The sequence below is a fragment of the Balaenoptera acutorostrata genome, chromosome 4 (assembly GCF_949987535.1).
Source record: "Balaenoptera acutorostrata chromosome 4, mBalAcu1.1, whole genome shotgun sequence".
In the NCBI taxonomy this organism is placed as follows: Eukaryota; Metazoa; Chordata; class Mammalia; order Artiodactyla; family Balaenopteridae; genus Balaenoptera; species Balaenoptera acutorostrata.
This window is the reverse complement of record NC_080067.1, coordinates 92,418,245-92,439,929: the sequence shown is the minus strand read 5'-3', so window position 1 is coordinate 92,439,929 and position 21,685 is coordinate 92,418,245. Positions and strand designations below refer to the sequence as shown.

Genomic DNA, 21,685 nt, shown 5'->3' with positions numbered 1-21,685 from the left:
ACGTCTAGCTGTGACTTTGAGCAATTTTCTGACTTCTTTAAGCTCCATTACTTTCTCTTTAAAATGGGATGATGATAGTACCTACCACCTAAAGTTCATGTAGTGATGGCTCAAGCTGAAATGAGGGCAAGACCCTCAGAAGAGTGCCTGGTGCACACTAAGCTCGCTGTCAGTGATGGCTACTGGCGGAGAGCACTTCTTCCCCCTCCTGATTTCTGGTTCCAGATTGAGGGCTTCACTCTCCATTGCCTTAACACTCCTGGCCTGTCACCACCTCTTCATTCATTCTGCTGAGGTGGAGTGGCTTATCAGGTTAATGAATTTGGAAGCAGAATCTGGATGTTCTTTGTCCAGCCCCTTCTTCCTGATTCCTTTTGGGGGCGAACTTGCCCTTAGAAATCTTATTTTCTACTGTTCTCAGCTATGCAGTAAGCTTAATGGTAAATGCCTACAGTGGTAAATCTGTCCAAATCTGGGAGTCAAAAGGCAACCATGTATTCCATGTCAGCTCAGTCACTAATAAAGGTGTGTGTGTCTGTGTGGGGAGAGTGGGATGTGTGTGTTTTAGTTTCTAAGCGCCTTAATCCTCTGTCTTAATTTTCACTTGGTTCAGAACTCAGGAGAGGAAAGGTACTCATTAATAAGATCCCTCAGGTATTATGCTAAGTGAAATAAGTCAGACAGAGAAAGACAAATACATATCACTTACATGTGGAATCTAAAAAATAAAACAAGCTAATGAATATAACAAAAAGGAAACAGACTCACAGGTATAGAGAACAAAGTAGTAGTTGTCAGTGGGGAGGGGGAGAGGGGCAATATAGGGATAGGGGATTAAGAGGTACAAACTGTTATGTGTAAAATAAATATGCTACAAGGATATATTGTACAATATGGGGAATATATCCAATATTTTATAATAACTAAAAATGAAGTATAACCTTAAAAATTGTGAATCACTATGTTGTACACCTGTAACTTGTATAGTATTGTACATCAACTACATCTCAGTAATAAAAAATAATGTCTCTTCAGACATTAAAAGAGCTGTCATGTAACTATCACTGGAAAAGAACTGGTTGAGTTTAGTTTTGGAGAGAAGTGATAGCAGTTTGATTTGACTTTCCCAACAGCAACAAACCAAACTGTCTTCTCCACAAGCGCATTTTGTGAATGGAGTCTCTACACTTGGCTTCTGAAAACTGTGCCTCCCACCAGTTGTAGCAAGAAAAAAGTTTAGAATAACATTTCCCAACCCCTGGGTGGAAGCATGATCCTAAAGACATATATTTAAATTTTTATAAATTCTTCAGATACTTATTTAAGACTTGCCATACTGGAGGCTTATATGGTAAAATAGCTAATCACAGGCTTGTTTTCAAATCTCTGCTCTGCCTCTTACTAGCTGGGAGGTTTTCGGCAAATTGCTCGCACTCACTCTTTCAATTTACTCATTTGTAAATTGGAAATAATAGTACCTACCCTACATGGTTGTTGTGAAGATTATGTAAGTTCATAACTGTACAGCATTTGTCATATACCACCATACAGAAAGCACACAATATCTCTTCACTGTTAAGATTACCTTTTAAAATTATGTGCTGGGCATTGTGGTCACTGTTGTAAATATAATGATGAACAAAATGGACACTGGCAGTTTCTCTTAGGACTGAGTTACATGGTTCAGTCTAAATCCATTTCCATTCTTTGCTATTTTAATTCACTGAGTGCTTCCAAGATGAGTGAAGTGCAATGAATGACAAAAATAAATACTTGGTTCAAGAGCAACATTTAAAATACATTTTAATAGCATTTAATTTTCATAAAGTGAAGCAAACCATTTTTGCTCTAAGAGTAATATGCAAATTATTGAGGCGGCATAAGCTTATTTTCTGGCTCTAAAACTAAAACTCACTCTAAAATTTTCTGAGGTGTTTCACATATTTTAAATAATAGATATTTTAAATCAAGGAAATTTTGCAAAAGAAGTATTTTAAACGGAACAGTTGCAAGGTCCAAACTTCTTTCCTTGTGGCACCAAGAACATTCTCATAGGATCCAACTCGAAGTTGCTCCCTCTTGAGGTAGGGAAATGCATTTCAAAAACAGGAGGCATCTCATGACAGCAAGTGCCAATGCATGTATCAGTCTTCAAAACAGCCTTGTCAACCATTTCTAAAAAAATGGAAAGGAAAGAAAACAAAGGCAAAAGAACTTTGGAATCTTTCAACATTGACCCACAACCTGGGACAGGATGTATTGGAGTGTCATTTTCATTCTCACCAGAAACATCTGGTCATTATTGATGAGGCCAAGGAAGGAAGTTGAGCAAGTGAGTGTGAATCATTCATCCTCATAAAGGGGTGGCAGCGTGATTTAAACTGGGAGTCCGAATCCAAGTAGCCCTTGGCGTCTGCTGAACCAGACAGGGGTATTTTATGCATTATCAGGAGGAGGGTTTTCCACTGTGGGAATAACTCACTGGAGTCATTATCACTCACTGAGTTTCAGCTCTGGCTATTACCACTCCCTTTCCTAACACTATGGATTGCTGAGTGTAAAGGGTGGTAAAAAAGAAAAGACAACTTTAAAGTAATTTATATTTGAATAATGCTTGATAGTTTTACAATCATATTTTTCATTATAAGAGTAATAAAACTGCATAAAATAAGAGAGGTAAATAAGCCCATCCCTACTCTCACCTTTCCACTTAAGTACATCATTTGGATTTATCTTTTCTGGCCTTGTTTTATGCTAAATAAGGTATAAGTACAGTTTTGCCTTCAGCTTTTATATTTTACATTGGACTACTCAACCAGTCTTTTTCATGGTTTTATGATATTCCGTGTATGGATGTTCTGTAGTGAAATTATACACTTTCTCATTGTTGAACACTTAGGCTCTTTTAAATTTTTTGCCCCTAGAAATATTAGTGTACTAGACATGTTGTACATATGTCTACTTGAATACTTTGGATTACTCTCTTTGGATTGATTTTTACTCTCTTTGGATTTCAATTTTCAGATTGATTTTTTCAAAAAACACTGAGCCCAAGTGTGTAAGCATTTTTATGACTTTTGTTAACAAATTACTTTTACTTATCTACCAGCTAAATATGAGAAAACAAGTATCACTCTATTTTCAAGTTATTTCAAAGGAAATAATTCTACCGTTGAATAAAAATTGTTCATTTAGGGCTTCCCTGGTGGCGCAGTGGTTGAGAATCTGCCTGCTAATGCAGGGGACACGGGTTCGAGCCCTGGTCTGGGAAGATCCCACATGCCGCGGAGCAGCTGGGCCCGTGAGCCACAATTACTGAGCCTGCGTGTCTGGAGCCTGTGCTCCGCAACAAGAGAGGCCGCGATAGTGAGAGGCCCGCGCACAGTGATGAAGAGTGGCCCCCACTTGCCACAACTAGAGAAAGCCCTCGCACAGAAACGAAGACCCAACACAACCATAAATTTAAAAAATAAATAATTAAATAAAAATTAAAAAAAAAAAAAGGAAAGCATTTAAAAAAAAATAGACTTTAAAAAAAATTGTTCATTTAAAAAAACAAATGTTAATACTTCATTGTTGTTTAGTTTTGCATTTTTAATTTTCTCTGTATTCTGGGTATTGTCTTTTCCCTGAACTGGCTGTTCATAAGTTTGCCTGTTGGAATCATAGTGTTTTCCTCATCATTTTGTATACATTTTTCCCATGTGTTGCAAATAATTCTTGCAAACACCTTTTTGATGGTGTATTGTTAGCTTTTAAATCTATTTTTAAATATGATCTTTGCCATAGGAAGTGGTATGCAAGAGCTAACGTATTTTAAATGGAGATAAGATTTATCTGAAGGTCATTTTTAACCCAGTGATATTCTTAATGTAACATAGAGTCATATAAAGCACTTATAAACACATATTTCCCCAGAGACACCACATTTTGAATGGCCAACAGTCAGGCTGGTCTACTCATTGTTCCCCCAAAGTCTTGCTCTCTTGTGTCTTCTATTCTGAGCGTCTGCTTCATTTCTCTACAAAGACTTTGTTTCTGCTTAGTAACTACTTTTTTCTCTTTTGAATTCATTTAGCTTCAGCTGACGCTGTCCACATTGTATCTCGTATTGTTATTTTAATTGCCTTCTGTGTGGTATGTTTTGTCTTCTTAACTAGAACATAACTAAACTTTTGGACATGAAGTCATAGCTTATTGCCTGTTTACATCTTCCACAGTGCATGGCTGCCTGAAAAATGACCTGCCAAATTGGGAGCAACCAGTGCTACATGTGAGACTAAATAGCAGAATATAGAGAGGGAACCACGAGACTATAAAGTTTTCAGAAATCCAGATAAAGGAATCTTATTTTAAAATTAATTTTCCAAATTCGAATTTAGAGCTAGTGCCATTAGCAGCATTCTGGCTAGTGGAAGGTGGTATAATCATACTATCACACAAAGGCAAATAAACTGGCTTCCTTCTACATCTCCAGGGACAGGTGTGATCCTAATCATGTTGGAGAAACTGAGGCAGCTTACCAGACTTTCATTTAGGCTTATTATAGGCGTCCTCATAGATGTTCTTATCCTCCGTGGTCTTAACAATTGATTCTGTAGGCTGTTGATTCTAAAAATGGAGATAGGAGTCAAAGTCTGAGACTGTTAATAAGGGTCAGATTTATAAAGCAGAGCTGGTGTCAAATCTGGTCTGTAGATCGGGGCACCTAGAACTGGGAATTCTGCCAGTGACAGCACTGTGTGGGGACCAAAACATTTTGTAAGGAGTCACTTTATGTTGTGTCAGGCTTTTTGATTATATAAAGGTAAAGCTACAATTCTGGGGTGGTAGTAGTAGGGCAATGGTTTGAGGGGAGTAGGAAGGGAGCTGGCTCAGAAACACAGCCAAGATCTGACATCAGGGAGAAAAAAGCATTTACTAAATAACACAATTTGTTGATCTCTGTATGTCTCACTAGCTGATGTTTCTACAATTTAATGGACTGTCTCTCACTTTAACACTACTTCCTCCATATTAGCAACCATCATGCAATCATTTTTCTTAATTAAGAAAAAGCAGCATTTCGGGGCAAAATGTACCAGGAGAGCACTAGCTTCCCTGGCTCCTCCCTCCATCCCCTCAAATATGCTATTAAGATGACTCCTACAGGCTTGGCAGCCTGCCAGGGCTAAGGAGAAAGATGGCTTAATCGGTAAGCTAGACGAAGCCATCTAATATTTTATCTTAAGTGCCTTCCTCCTCTTTTTTTGTTTTTTAATTGTAATTTCCCTTTGTTATTTCCTAGTCCTCAGCAGCAACTGTGTTTGGGAGAATTAGAGGAGGTGACTGTATCCATATTTTTTTAGAAAATTAATATGGGGAGAGCAAAAGAGGTTTGGAGAAGTAGTTTACAATGTTAAGAAGGGGTTAACAAAGAATAATAGACATTTTGTGTATGTATTGCTTGTTATATGTCAAGTACTATGCAGCATACTTCCCATTTCTTTAATCCCCATGTAGTTGCACTATATGAAATAGGCATCGTTATTACCCTTGTTTTTTTTTTTTTTTTAATAAATATTTTAGGTTACAAATACAAATTGACTCTTTTTTCTTTTTTTAATTTTATTTATTTATTTATTTTTGGCTGCGTTGGGTCTTCGTTTCTGTGGGAGGGCTTTCTCCGGTTGCGGCAAGTGGGGGCCACTCTTCATCGCGGTGCGCGGGCCTCTCACTATCGCGGCCTCTCTTGTTGCGGAGCACAGGCTCCAGACGCGCAGGCTCAGCAATTGTGGCTCACGGGCCCAGTTGCTCCGCGGCATGTGGGATCCTCCCAGACCAGGGCTCGAACCCGTGTCCCCTGCATTGGCAGGCAGATTCTCAACCACTGCGCCACCAAGGAAGCCCCATCCTTGTTTTATAGACAGGGAAAAAGTGATGCTCAGGCAGGTTGAGAAACTTGTCCAAGGTCACATGGCTAATATGTGATGGAACCAGGAGACAAACCAGAGAATTTCATGCTAGAGCCCATACTCTTAGCCGCAGAGCTATTGGGTCAGGAGTTCCAGGTAACAAGCAACAACCAGGGAGGGTTTGAGGAAAAGCTTCCCCAGGAAGACTCCAAAATACTTAGGGAGAAAGTGAACTTCCTGCTTTTATGCGGAATGAGAACATGTGTGTTAAAGAAGAGTTTTGGCTTCTTGAAGACCTGAGAACTTGGACACATTTGAGTTTAAGACAGACATGAGAAAAACACCTTCAACCTCCCCCATGGAATCTATAATCACCTTTCATTCAACATACACTCATGAGGAGAGTTTCGGGGGAAAGGGAGCATGTGTTTTGAGTTTGATGCCTACTGCTAATAGAGCAAATAGACTTAACTGATGTAAAACATTTTTAACAATCAAATATACAATTTTCTGATGTATTTGCAGTAGATATTTCTCAGATTCTGGTCATGATAATCAAAATCTCCTGGAAAAATACAACCAGTTTGGAAAAGACAAGAATTAAAAATAAATTCTCCCCGAAACTAATATGTCAAATATGCCTCAACTGGGCTTCCCTGGTGGCGCAGTGGTTAAGAATCTGCCTGCCAATGCAGGAGACATGGGTTCGAGCCCTGGTCCAGGAAGATCCCACATGCCGCAGAACAAATAAGCTCGTGTGCCACAACTACGGAGCCTGTGTTCTAGAGCCCATATGCCACAACTACTGAGCCTGTGTGCCACAACTACTGAAGCCCACATGCCTAGAGCCTGTGCTCCCAACAAGAGAAGCCACCACAATGAAAAGCCTGCATGCCACAACGAAGAGTATCCCCCGCTCACTGCAACCAGAGAAAAGCCCACATGCAGCAACGAAGACCCAACACAGCCAAAAATAAAATAAATAAAATAAAATAAATAAATTTTAAAAATATGCCTCAATTTAAAAAAAGAAAATTTATTTAAAAAATAAATAAATAAACTCTCTATCCCACCTGGAACTCCCTAAAATCCAGTCTACAGGTAGGCTGGTGTAGATCTAGTGAGGTAGAGTCGTCCCTAGGTATTGGCAGGGGATTGGTCCCAGGACCACATTCCCTCTTCCCACGAGGACCAAAATCCATGGATGCTTAAGCCTCTTATATAAAGTGGCATAGTACAGTCAGCGCCCAGTATCCACGGGTTCCGTGTTCTAGGATATGGAGGGCTGATTTTACTTTCACTCTATTTCTCAGTTTACCTGAGTACTTGTCTCTTCTTGAGGATGTTCTTCATTGGTTCTGCTTTCAGCTGCTTCAAAAAAGACTGCGTTAGTTCAAGCACTGAAACAAAGGACTGTATCAAATAGTCCAACTCTCAAAGTCAACCACGTTCAAGTCACTTACACCCAGGACCTGTGATCTGAAATTGGTGGTAATTTCAATTGGTAACAAGTGGGGTCACTTTTCAAAAAAGGGATTAAAAGTCCTCTATTATAAAGATTGTGTAACAATTGTGCAGATGGTTTGGAAAGTAGAGAGACAAAATCATCTATTGTCCCACCATCCCCAAAATACTTTTATATTAATATGTATTGAGCATGCCAGGCCCATTGGTAAGCAATGGAGATACATAAGAAAACAAACGAGTTATGATCTGTGCCCTCTTGGAGCAGACAGACCAGCAAAAAAAATAAAAAATGGGAAAATAGGACTGTGTGCATAGCGGGCTATGGGAGCACACGGGAGAGTGAAGTGTTGTGAATTTGGAATGTATCAGTGATGCTGAGATTTGAAGAATAAGAAGTTAGCTCCATGGAATGGAGAGATGTGGGGAGAGGCATGTTTAGAAGTTCCAGGCAGAAGGAAAAGAAGGAATGTGCAAATGTGAGGTCTCCCAGATTATGTGAACCATTAGCCGTATGGTATGGCTATGTTTTAGAGAGTGGGGAGGGGAGATGGCTGAAGAAAGAGAAGATGGTGAAGGTTTCAATACCATGTCCCATTTCTGCTTAATCTAAAGATGAGAGGAGACTCATGTGATGACAGTATTGTGTGTCCACATGGATTCAAAGGTATATAATTGTAACATAATAAAGATAAAATTTGTTTAATATTAGCAACACAATGTTGTATCATTGGTATTTTCACTTGACATGTATCATTGGTCTTTTCCAAGTTACTACATGGGAAATTAATTGTTTAATGGTTATTTAGCATTTAATCATGTTGACTAATGTGTTAATTTAATTAACCATTCATTTATCATTAGCCATTTTGATAACTTCTACTTTTTAGTTTTATAAATAATGCTCAATTACCTTTTTCTGCTTTATTTCTTTACAATAAATGTCTAGAAATTATACTATTATTTCATTTTTTATTGAGGTATAATTGACATATATAGAAATTATATTATTTAGGCAAAGGATATAAATACTTTTATGGCTTTTGGAATCCTGTGATAAATTTATTTTATCAATTAGTACTAGTATCAAGGTAAGAATGTATATCAGATCCACAACATTTTTTTTTGAGTATTAGGCATTATAATTCTTTAAAAATCTCACTAATTGAACAGACCAATATTTAATTTCTGTTTCTTTAAATGGTAGTAGTGTTGAACTTCTTTACATGTTGTTTTCAATATAACTTTTCTTCCATGAATTGTCCTTTGCTGATCTCTTGATTGGTAATATTTTTATTGACACAGAATTTTAAAATTAATTTCTATATTTCTAAATTTAGAACTATGTCCCTTTCAGTGAAATGATAAATATTAAATTATATTACTATTTATTCCATAATTTAATTATTTACTATTTAATTTTAAAATCTACCTCAAACTCATTTTCCAAATTTTAATCAATGGCTTAATAGTATTTATTAAATAATCATTTATGTTCTGATTCAACTTTATTCATGCAAAGTTTGTATGAAGAATAGGCTTTATAATAAGGTTATTTATTGGGGCCCTGAACCAAGATGATGGAGTAGAAGGACGTGCTCTCACACCCTCTTGCGAGAACACCAGAATCACAACTAGCTGCTGGACAATCATCCACAGGAAGACATTGGAACTCACCAAAATAGATACCCCACATCCAACGACAAAGGAGAAGCCACAATGAGACGGTAGGAGGGGCACAATCACAATAAAATCAAATCCCATAACTGCTGGGTGGGTGACTCACAGACTGGAGAACACTTATACCACAGAAGTCCACCCACTGGAGTGAAGGTTCTGAGCCCCAAGTCAGGCTTTCCAACCCGGGAGTCTGGCAACAGGAGGAGGAATTCATAGAGAATCAGACTTTGAAGGCTAGTGGAATTTCATTGCAGGACTTCGACAGGAGTAGGGGAAACAGAAACTCCACACTTGGAGGGCACACACAAACTAGCGTGTGCATCGGGACCCAGGGGAAGGAGCAGTGACCTTAGAGGAGACTGAACCAGACCTACCTGCTAGTGTTGGAGGGTCTCCTGCAGAGGCGAGGGGTGGCTGTGGCTCACTGCAGGGACAAGGACACTGGCAGCAGAAGTTCTGGGAAGTACTCTTTGGTGTGAGCCCTCCCAGAGTCTGCCATTAACCCCAACAAAGAGCCCAGGTAGTCTCCAGTGTTGGGTTGCCTCAGGCCAAACAACCAACAGGGAGGGTACCCAGCCCCACCCATCAGCAGACAAGTGGATTAAAATTTTACTGAGCTCTGCCCACCAGAGCAACAGTCAGATCTACCCACCACCAGTCCCTCCCATCAGGAAACTTGCACAAGCCTCTTGGATAGCCTCATCCACCAGAGCGCAGACAGCAGAAGCAAGAAGAACCATAATCCTGCAGCCTGTGGAACAAAAACCACATTCACAGAAAGATAGACAAGATGAAAAGGCAGAGAGCTATGTACCAGATGAAAGAACAAGATAAAACCCCAGAAAAACAACTAGAAGTGGAGATAGGCAACCTTCCAGAAAAAGAATTCAGAATAATGATAGTGAAGATGATCCAGGACCTCTGAAAAAGAATGGAGGCAAAGATCGAGAAGATGCAAGAAATGTTTAACAAAGATCTAGAAGAATTAAAGAACAAACAAATAGAGATGAACAATACAATAACTGAAATGAAAACTACACTAGAAGGAATCAATAGCAGAATAACTGAGGCAGAAGAACGGATAAGTGACCTGGAAGACAGAATGGTGGAATTCACTGTCGTGGAACAGAATAAAGAAAAAAGAATGGAAAGAAATGAAGACAGCCTAAGAGACCTCTGGGACAACATTAAACACAACAACATTCGCATTATAGGGGTCCCAGCAGGAGAAGAGAGAGAGAAAGGACCAGAGAAAATATTTGAAGAGATTATAGTTGAAAACTTCCCTAACATGGGAAAGGAAATAGCCACCCAGGTCCAGGAAGCGCAGCAAGTCCCATACAGGATAAACGAAAGGAGAAACACACCGAGACACATAGTAATCAAATTGGAAAAAATCAAAGACAAAGAAAAGTTATTGAAAGCAGCAAGGGAAAAATGACAAATAACATACAAGGGAACTCCCATAAGGTTAACAGCTGATTTCTCAGCAGAAACTCTACAAGCCAGAAGGGAGTGGCATGATATACTTAAAGTGATGAAAGAGAAGACCTATAACCAAGATTACTCTACCCGGCAAGGATCTCATTCAGATTCGATGGAGAAATCAAAAGCTTTACAGAAAAGCAAAAGCTAAGAGAATTCAGCACCACCAAACCAGCTCTACAACAAATGCTAAAGGAACTTCTCTAAGTGGGAAACACAAGAGAAGAAAAGGACCTACAAAACAAACCCAAAACAATTAAGAAAATGGTCATAGGAACACACATATCGATAGTTACCTTAAACTTGAATGGATTAAATGCTCCAATCAAAAGACACAGGCTTGCTGAATGGATACAAAAACAAGATGCATATATACGCTGTCTACAAGAGACCCACTTCAGACCTAGGGACACATACAGACTGAAAGTGAGGGGATGGAAAAAGATATTCCATGTAAATGGAAATCAAAAGAAAGCTGGAGTAGCAATACACATATCAGATAAAATAGAATTTAAAATAAAGAATGTTACAAGAGACAATGAAGAACACTACATAATGATCAAGGGATCAATCCAAGAAGAAGATATAACAATTATAAATATATATGCACCCAACATAGGAGCACCTCAATACATAAGGCAACTGTTAACAGCTACAAAAGAGGAAATCGACAGTAACACAAAAATAGTGGGGGACTTTAACACCTCACTTACACCAATGGACAGATCAGCCAAACAGAAAATTAATAAGGAAACACAAGCTTTAAATGACACAAAAGACCAGATAGATTTAATTGATATTTATAGGACATTCCATCCAAAAACAGCAGATTACACTTTCTTCTCAAGTGCACACAGAACATTCTCCAGGATAGATCATATCTTGGGTCACAAATCAAGCCTCAGTAAATTTAAGAAAATTGAAATCATATAAAGCATCTTTTCTGACCATATCACTATGAGATTAGAAATCAATAACATGGAAAAAAATGTAAAAACCAGAAATACATGGAGGCTAAACAATACGTTACAAAATAACCAAGAGATCACTGAAGACATCAAAGAGGAAACCAAAAAATACTTAGAGACAAATGACAATGAAAACACAATGATCCAAAACCTATGGGATGCAGCAAAAGCAGTTCTAAGAGGGAAGTTTATATTTATATAAACCTACCTCAAGATACAAGAAAAATCTCAAATAAACAATCTAACCTTACACCTAAAGGAACTAGAGAAAGAAGAACAAACAAAACCCAAAGTTAACAGAAGGAGAGAAATCATAAAGATCAGAGCAGAAATAAATGAAATAGAAACAAAGAAAACAATAGCAAAGATCAGTAAAACTAAAAGTTGGTTCTTTGAGAAGACAAACAAGATTTGTAAACCATTAGCCAGACTCATCAAGAAAAAGAGGGAGAGGACTCAAATCAATAAAATTAGAAATGAAAAAGGAGAAGTTACAACAGACACTGCAGAAATACAAAGCATCCTAAGAGACTACTGCAAGCAACTCTATGCCAAGAAAATGGACAACCTGGAAGAAATGGACAAGTTCTTAGAGAGGTATAACCTTCCAAGACTGAACCAGGAAGAAATAGAAAATATGAACACACCAATCACAAGGAATGAAATTGAAACTGTGATTAAAAATCTTCCAACAAACAAAAGTCCAGGAGCAGATGGCTTCACAGGTGAATTCTATCAGACATTTAGAGAAGAGCTAACACCCATCCTTCTCAAACTCTTCCAAAAAATTGCAGAGGAAGGAACACTCCCAAACTCATTCTATGAGGCCACCATCACCCTGATACCAAAACCAGACAAAGATACTGCAAAAAAAAGAAAATTACAGACCAATATCACTGATGAATATAGATGCAAAAATCCTCAACAAAATACTAGCAAACAGAATCCAACAGCACATTAAAAGGATCATACACCACGATCAAGTGGGATTTATCCCAGGGATGCAAGGATTCTTCAATATATGCAAATCGATCAATGTGACACACCATATTAACAAATTGAAGAATAAAAACCATATGATCATCTCAATAGATGCAGAAAAAGCTTTTGACAAAATTCAACACCCATTTATGATAAAAACTCTCCAGAAAGTGGGCATCGAGGGAACCTACCTCAACATAAAAAAGGCCATATACGACAAACCCACAGCAAACATCATTCTCAATGGTGAAAAACTGAAAGCATTTCCTCTAAGATCAGAAACAAGGCAAGGATGTCCACTCTCACCACTATTATTCAACATAGTTTTGGAAATCCTAGCCATGGCAATCAGAGAAGAAAAAGAAATAAAAGGAATACAAATTGGAAAAGAAGAAGTAAAACTGTCACTGTTTGCAGATGATATGATCTATACATAGAGAATCCTAAAGATTCCACCAGAAAACTACTAGAGCTAATCAATGTATTTGGTAAAGTTGCAGGATACAAAATTAATGCACAGAAATCTCTTCCATTCCTATACACTAATGATGAAAATTTGAAAGAGAAATTAAGGAAACACTCCCATTTACCACTGCAACAAAAAGAATAAAATACCTAGGAATAAACCTGCCTAGGGAGACAAAAGACCTGTATGCAGAAAAGTATAAGACACTGAAGAAAGAAATTAAAGATGATACCAACAGATGGAGAGATATACAATGTTCTTGGATTGGAAGAACCAATATTGTAAAAATGACTATACTACCCAAAGCAATCTACAGATTCAATGCAATCCCTATCAAATTACCAATGGCATTTTTTACGGAACTAGAACAAAAAATCTTAAAATTTGTATGGAGACACAAAAGTCCCCGAATAGCCAAAGCAGTCTTGAGGGAAAAAAACAGAGCTGGAGGAATCAGACTCCCTGACTTCAGACTATACTACAAAGCTACAGTAATCAAGACAATATGGTACTGGCACAAAAACAGAAACATAGATCAATGGAACAAGATAGAAAGCCCAGAGATAAACCCAGGCACCTATGGTCAACTAGTCTATGACAAAGGAGGCAAGGATATACAATGGAGAAAAGACAGTCTCTTCAATAAATGGTGCTGGGGAAACTGGACAGCTACATATAAAAGAATGAAATTAGAACACTCCCTAACACCATACACAAAAATAAACTCAAAATGGATTAGAGACCTAAATGTAAGACCAGACACTATAAAACTCTTAGAGGAAAACATAGGAAGAACACTCTTTGACATAAATCACAGCAAGATCTTTTTTGATCCACCTCCTAGAGTAATGGAAATAAAAACAAAAATAAACAAGTGGGACCTAATGAAACTTCAAAGCTTTTGCACAGCAAAGGAAACCATAAACAAGACGAAAAGACAGCCCTCAGAATGGGAGAAAATATTTGCAAACGAATCAATGGACAAAGGATTAATCTCAAAAATATATAAACAGCTCATGCAGCTCAACATTAAAGAAACAAACAACCCAATCCAAAAATGGGCAGAAGACCTAAATAGACATTTCTCCAAAGAAGACATACAGATGACCAAGAAGCACATGAAAAGCTGCTCAACATCACTAATTATTAGAGAAATGCAAATCAAAACTACAATGAGGTATCACTTCACACCAGTTAGAATGGGCATCATCAGAAAATCTACAAACAACAAATGCTGGAGAGGGTGTGGAGAAAAGGGAACCCTCTTGCACTGTTGGTGGGAATGTAACTTGATACAGTCACTATGGAGAACAGTATGGAGGTTCCTTAAAAAACTAAAAATAGAATTACCATATGATCCATCAATCCCACTACTGGGCATATACCCAGAGAAAACCATAATTCAAAAAGACACCTGCACCCCAGTGTTCATTGCAGCACTATTTACAATAGCCACGTCATGGAAGCAACCTAAATGCCCATCGATAGCCGAATGGATAAAGAAGATGTGGTACATATATACAATGGAATATTACTTAGCCATAAAAAGGAACGAAACTGAGTCATTTGTGGGGACATGGATGGATCTAGAGACTCTCATACAGAGTGAAGTAAGTCAGAAAGAGAAAAACAAATATCGTATATTAACGCATATATGTGGAACCTAGAAAAATGGTACAGATGAACCGGTTTGCAGGGCAGAAATAGAGACACAGATGTAGAGAATAAACGTATGGACACCAAGGGAGGAAAGCGGTGGGGGGTGGGGGTGATTGTGTGATGAATTGGGCGATTGGGATTGACATGTATACACTGATGTGTATAAAACCGATGACTAATAAGAACCTGCTGTATAAAAAAAAAATAAAATTCAAAAAATTTTTTAAAAAATAATAAGGTTATTTATTTAGTCACATGATTTATATCTCTGTTGTTCAGACAGTGCAGCAATATTTTCATTATTACTGCTGTATAAAATATTTTAACTTTTGGGAAGAATTAGAAATTCCCTCATTAATTACTTTTATACACAAATAATGTGTATAATATATAATACATATTATAATTATATGTGTTCGTTTTTATAGATTAAATATTAAAATTTCTAATAACTTAGATGTTCTCAGTTTTAATTCACACACTGGATATCAAATATGGCAGTTAAAAGGATTCCTCAATACTCTAGGTAGAATGCCTACAAGTTTCCAAATACATATACGACTATTTTACAAAAGGAAAGTAAGTTCCCAATTACTCAAAGAAATCTAACATACCTGATGCTGCAGGATGAGCTGGTTTACGTGACGCTATATACTTTCTAGTGTTCCACCTGAATTTATTTGAATCAATCGCAGTTTGAACAATTGTTACCTTTGTGAAATCTTCAGTGCCTTGTATCTGAAAGTTGACAGATTACAAGCTATATCATACAGTTGAATGTTTCTCTGTTAGGTTACTATCTCAGACCCTCTCTAAATATCTGGGCCTGAAAATTGACAATATCAATAGATATTAGATATCTTTAAATACCTGGATATGTTAGTCTTGCGAGAGTCAATATTCTACATACTTTCACTGAGTTTTAATTATTTTGCTCATTTTTATTACAACTGAGAAAAATAATCAAGAGTTAATCATCAATGACCCTTTAAAATATCACCCAGAAGGTTTTTCTATGTGGCAGGAAGAAAGTTTGAAAATCAATGGATTTCAAGAAATCTTCCAACCTTGTGACTGTCTTCAATATGCTTTGAATAACATTGGTGCCCAAATCCACAGTGAGCAGAGCTTTATGCCTAGGAGAGTAGACAGAGTTGGGCAGGTTTGGTCTGCCTTGAGAATCTCTTACTTTGTCATCTAAATTCCCAACCAGCACCCCCAACTAAGCTCTATTATTATGTATTCAAGAATAGAGTTGGGGAGCACCATAGTTAAGAATAATGTTTTACTTCCTCTCACTTGGCATCAAATTGGTGCTAGTGGCATCCACGTAGAAAATTTTCTTGTGATTGTTTCTCAGCTTAGGATTCCTCTTACTCCCACCTCAGTTTTTTTCTTGTGTCCCAAATCTACCTTTTAAGCACTTCTACCATAGCTGTAAATGTGTATTCATCTATTTATATATGTTTCTTTTCGCTTGGTTGAGAGATCTCTTGAGGGCAAGCTGAAAGTCTCATTCATCTTGACCACTTTAGCATCTAGCACTGTTTCTGTCATAGTTGCTTTAAAAAAATGCCTGATTTAATTGACTCTAGGTCCCTCTTTCAAGTTACTTTCTTTAGCTGTATTTTATGCGTCCTCTGATTCCTCCTGACATGTGCCTCTCTTACTCTACCCCAATACACACACACACACACACATACACAGACACACACAGAGACACACACATAATACAGTCTTACTTCTTTCTTTCTTCTCATGGCACAGCTTCTCATTTTAATTGGAAGGGTAACCCAACAGCTTAAATATGAGAAGTCCTTCATTTCTACCTTCACTTTCAATGTAGCTGGGGAAATACCACTGGTACTCACTTCAGCATGGGACTGACAGAACATTTTTAGAGCACTGCTGTTACTGTCCAGAGAGAGCAGTCCTTCTGCAATATGTACATGAACTTAATACGTCCTCTTTTGCTATTTACAGTTGCACCAAAATCTAACTGTGGTCAAAATGTATAGCTTGGCCTAATTCATTGACAGTGAATAGGAATAGCTTGGTGTTTGGGCTACCCAGTGCCAAAGCAATCAATTAATTTGGTGTGTGTGTGTGTGTGTGTGTGTACACGGAGGTGGTGGGGGAAAGGGAGAGAATGGGAAGGTGGAAAAGTGACAATTTTTCTAATATTAACACATTGTTGGACAAACGGCATATTGACCTGAAGATATGAATCAATATTTCTTTACCTGATGGCATGTTATAGGAATTAAGAAAGGAGCCTTATAAGCTTTTCGTAACTGACAATCTTCCACAGCTCCGTGAATGAGGATGACATAAATTACAGTTTCATCATAGATATCAGTTTTGGTGTTCTTTGGTATATCTTTTACATAAATGTTACAGAGTTTTAACTGCATCTTGTAATTCCAATCCTATAAGAAAAACACAATTTCATAGTCTATTGTTTATAAAGTTTAATATAAATTCCTAAATAGTTAATTTCTAACAATACTTTAGGGCAATTTCACTCAGAGAGAAGTACAATTTTATATAAACACCTCTTACCTCATAAGATAAATGCTCCCTGATTTTTTTGGCAGTAATAGAAAGTCCAAGTTTTAGCCACATTTTATATTCAATGTGAGGACAGAATTGTTCAAAAGCTTCATACAAGTGATGTTTGGGAATAAAGTATGCCTGGAAAAAAGAGGATATCAATTTTTTTTAAGTCTTTTATTGAATTTGTTACAATATTGCTTCTGTTTTATGTTTTGGTTTTTTGGCAGTGAGGCATGTGGGATCTTAGTTTCCCAACCTGGGATGGAACCCACACTCCCTGCATTGGAAGGCGAAGTCTTAACCACTGGACCGCCAGGGAAGTCCCAGAGGATATCAGTTTAACATTTCATCCTGTGCACCCATGATTTAATGAAATGAGGTTTTCTCATTTATATATGTAACATTAAAGCTAATAATTTAAATTATATAGATTCATGTTATTGCCTGGAAACCCAATAAAATGTATCTATATAGTAAATATTTGTACAATCTTGTCATACACTAAGCACTAAAAGACTACATGATCCAATGAGAGGTTCTTTATTATTCTTATAGATTCTGAAAAAAATAGAAAACCAAGTATCAAAGATCATTTAACCTTTTCTAAAGACATAAGTATTTCTAAAAACATATTATTTGAGGGGAGCAAGTGTTTTGGTCAATAATAAAATGCGGATACTAACAATGAACAGACTACTGGCTATTAGGAATAAGCTGCTATGAATACACAAGACATTGTGTTTGTTGGTTTTAATTTCTCTTAGTAAGTATCTATGAGTGGGGTTGCTGGGTAATAGGGTAAATGTGTATTTAACATTATAAGAAACTGCCAAACTGTTTTCAGATGAAGTTGTAACATTTTACCCTTTAACTAGCCATGTATGAGAATTTCACTTGCTTCACATCCTTGCTAATACCTTGTGTTCAGTTTTTTTAATTTTTAGCCAATGTAGTAGGTGTGTAGTGATAACTTATCATGATTTTAATTTGCATTTCTCTGAGAGCTAATGATATTGATTATCTTCTTCATGTGTTTATGGGCCATTTGTATATTCTTTTGTGAAGTATCTGTTCAAATCCTTTGCCCAATTTTTAAAATTGAAGCATAGTTGATTTATAATATTATACTAGTTTCAGGTGTACAACAGAGTGATCCAGTATTATTATATATTATACTCCATTTAAAGTTATTACAAAGTATTGACTCTATTCCCTGTACTGTACAATATATTTTTGGAGCTTATTTATTTTACACATAGTAGTTTGTACTTCTTAATCCTCTGCCCTTATTTTGTCCCACCCCCTTCCCTCTCCCTATTGGTAACCACTAATTTGTTTTCTGTATCTGTGAGTCCATTTCTGTTTTGTCATATTAATTTGTTTGTTTTCTTTTTTTAGATTCCACATATAAGTGATAACTTATAGTATTTGTCTTTCTCTGTCTGACTTATTTCACTAAATATAATACCCTCCAGGTCCATCCATGTTGTTGCAAATGTCAGAATTTCATTCTTTTTTTATGGCTTAGTAATATTACCATATATATGTATATAATATATATATATATTACCACTTAGGTTGCTTCCATGTCTTGGCTGTTATAAATAATACTACTGTGAACATTGGGGTACATGTATCTTTTCGAATTAATGTTTTCATTTTCTTCATATACCTATCCAAGAGCAGAATTCCTGGATTATATGGTAGCTCTATTTTTAGTTTTTAGGAACCTCCATACTGTTTTCCATAGTGGCACAAATTTACATTCCCACAAACAGTGTACTAGGCCTCCCTTTATCCACATCCTCACCAACATTTGTAATTTGCAGATTTTTTTTTTCCCACTTTTTGACCGCACCATGCAGTGTGTGGGATCTTAGTTCCCCAACCAGGGATCAAACCTGGGGCCCCTACAGTGGAAGCACGGAGTCTTAAACACTGGACTGGCAGGGAAGTCCCATTGTTATTTGTAGACTTTTTGATGATAGCCATTCTGACAGAGGTGAGCTGATATCGCATTGTGGTTTTGATTTGCATTTCTCTGATAATTAACAATGATGAGCATCTTTTCATGTGCCTGTTGGCCTTCTGTATATCTTCTTTGGAAAATATCTGTTCAGGTCTTCTGTGCATTATATAATTGAGTTGTTTTGATATTGAGTTATATGAGCTGCTTATATATTTTGATATTAACCTGTTATTAGTCATGTAATTTACAAATATTTTCTCCCAATCAATAAGTTGTCTTTTTGTTTTGTCAACAGTTTCCTTTGCCATGGAAAATCTTGTAAGATTGTGTTTGTTTCCTTTGCCTTAGGAGACAGATCCAAAAAAATATTGCTACGATTTATATCAAAGAGTGTTCTGCCTATGCTCTTTTCTAGGAGTTTACAATATCCAGTCTTACATTTAGGTCTTTAATTCATTTTGAGTTTATTTTGTACATGGTGTGAGAAAAAGTTCTAATTTCATTTTTACATGTAGCTGTCCAGTTTTCCCAGCAGCACTTACTGAAGAGCCTGTCTTTTCTCCATTGCATATTTTTGCCTTCTTTGTTGTAGATTAGTTGACCATAAGTACATGGGTTTATTTCTGGGTTCTCTATTCTGTTCCATTAATCTGTGTCTGTTCCTGTGCCAGTACCATACTGTTTTGCTGACTGAAGTTTTGTAGCATAGTCTGAAGTCAGGGAGCATGCTATCTCCAGCTTTGCTCTTTTTTCTCAAGATTGCTTTGGCAATTTTGTGTCTTTGGTAGTTCCATATAAATTTTAGGATTATTTGTTCTAGTTCTGTGAAAAATGTCATGGGTAGTTTGATAAGGATTGCATTAAATCTATAGACTACTTAGGGTAGTATGGACATTTTAACAATATTTTTTTCCAATCCGTGAACACAGGATATCTTTCCATTTCTTTGTATTGTCTTTAATTTCCTTCATCAATGTTTTATAGTTTTCAGAGTATAGGTCTTTTACCTCTTTGGTAAAGCTTATTCCTATATATTTTATTATTTTTGATGTGTTAAACGGGACTGTTTTCTTTTATTCTCTTTCTGATAGTTCATTATTTGTATATTGAAAAGCAGTATATTAATCTTGTACTCTGCAACTTTACTGAATTCCTCTATTAGTTCTAATAGTTTTTTCAGTGGAGACTTTAGGGTTTTGTTATCTGCAAACAGTGACAGTTTTACTTCTTTGCTTCCAGTTTGGATGCCTTTTATTTGTTTTTCTTCTCTGATTTCTGTGGCTAGGACTTCCAATGGAACGTTAAATATAAGTGTCAAGAGTGAGCATCCTTGTCTTGTTCCTGACTGTAGAGGAAAAGCTTTCAGCTTTTCACCATTTAGTGTGATGTTAGCTGTGGATTTGTCATAAATGGCTTTCATTATGTTGAGATATGTTCTCTTTATACCAAATTTGATGAGGGTTTTTATCATGAATGAATGTTGAATTTTGTCAAATCCTTTTTCTGTGTCTCCTGTGATGATCGTGTGATTTTTATCCTTCATTTTGTTAATGTGGTGAATCACATTGATTGATTTGTAGATAATGAACCATCCATGCATCCTTGGAATAGTTCCACTTGGTCATGGTGTATGATCTTTTTTATATATTGTTGAATTCAGTTTGCTAATATTTTATCAAGGATTTTTGCATCTGTATTCATCATAGATATTGGCCTGTAATTTTCTTTCTTTCTTTTTTTTCACAGTAGTAGTCATGTATTGTAGTCATGTATTGCTTAGAATCTTCCCTCTTAGAATTGCTCTTGCTGTGTCCCACAGATTTTGCAAAGTTGTGTTTTTATTTTCATTTGTCTTGAGGTATTTTCTGATATCCTCTTTGATTTATTCATTGACCCACTGGTTTTTTTGGTAACATGTTCTTTGTTATTTATTTATTTATTTATTTATTTTTGGCTGCGTTGGGTCTTCGTTGCTGTGCACGGGCTTTCTCTAGTTGTGGCAAGTGGGGGCTGCTCTTCGCTGTGGTACACAGGCTTCTCATTGCAGTGGCTTCTCTTGTTGTGGACCACAGGCTCTAGGTGCAAGGGCTTCACTAGTTGTGGCACGCAGGCTCAGTAGTTGTGGCTCATGGGCCCTAGAGCACAGGTTCAGTAGTTGTGGCACACAGGCTTAGTTGCTCCGCGCCATGTGGGATCTTCCCAGACCAGGGCTCGAACCTGTGTCCCCTGCACTGGCAGGCGGATTCTTAACCACTGCACCACCAGGGAAGTCCAATAGTCTCCACGTGTTTGTTTTTTTCCCAGTTTTCTTTCTGTAATTGATTTTAGTTTCATATCATTGTGGTTGGGGAAAATGCTTTGATATAATTTCTCTCTTCTTAAATTTGTCAAGACTTGTTTTGTGGACTAGTATGTGATCTATCCTGAAGAACATTCCATGTACACTTGAAAAGAATTTGTCTTCTGCTGTTTTTGAATGGAAAGTTCTGTAGATATTTATTAAGTCCAACTGGTCTTGTATGTCATTTAAGACCACTGTTTCCATATTGATTTTCTGTCTGGG

General features: G+C 37.0%; 1 protein-coding gene across 1 annotated transcript in view; it reads right to left on the bottom strand.

Annotated features, from left to right (window-relative positions):
* Nucleotides 1–4,530: 4,530 nt before the first annotated feature.
* SLC9C1 (solute carrier family 9 member C1) overlaps nt 4,531–21,685 on the bottom strand; it is a 97,041-nt gene continuing 79,886 nt past the window's right edge. Inside the window, 5 exon segments of the mRNA XM_057544936.1 lie at nt 4,531–4,611; nt 7,213–7,277; nt 15,212–15,335; nt 16,841–17,026; nt 17,160–17,293. Of these exon segments, the coding sequence (XP_057400919.1) occupies nt 4,531–4,611; nt 7,213–7,277; nt 15,212–15,335; nt 16,841–17,026; nt 17,160–17,293 (590 nt within the window).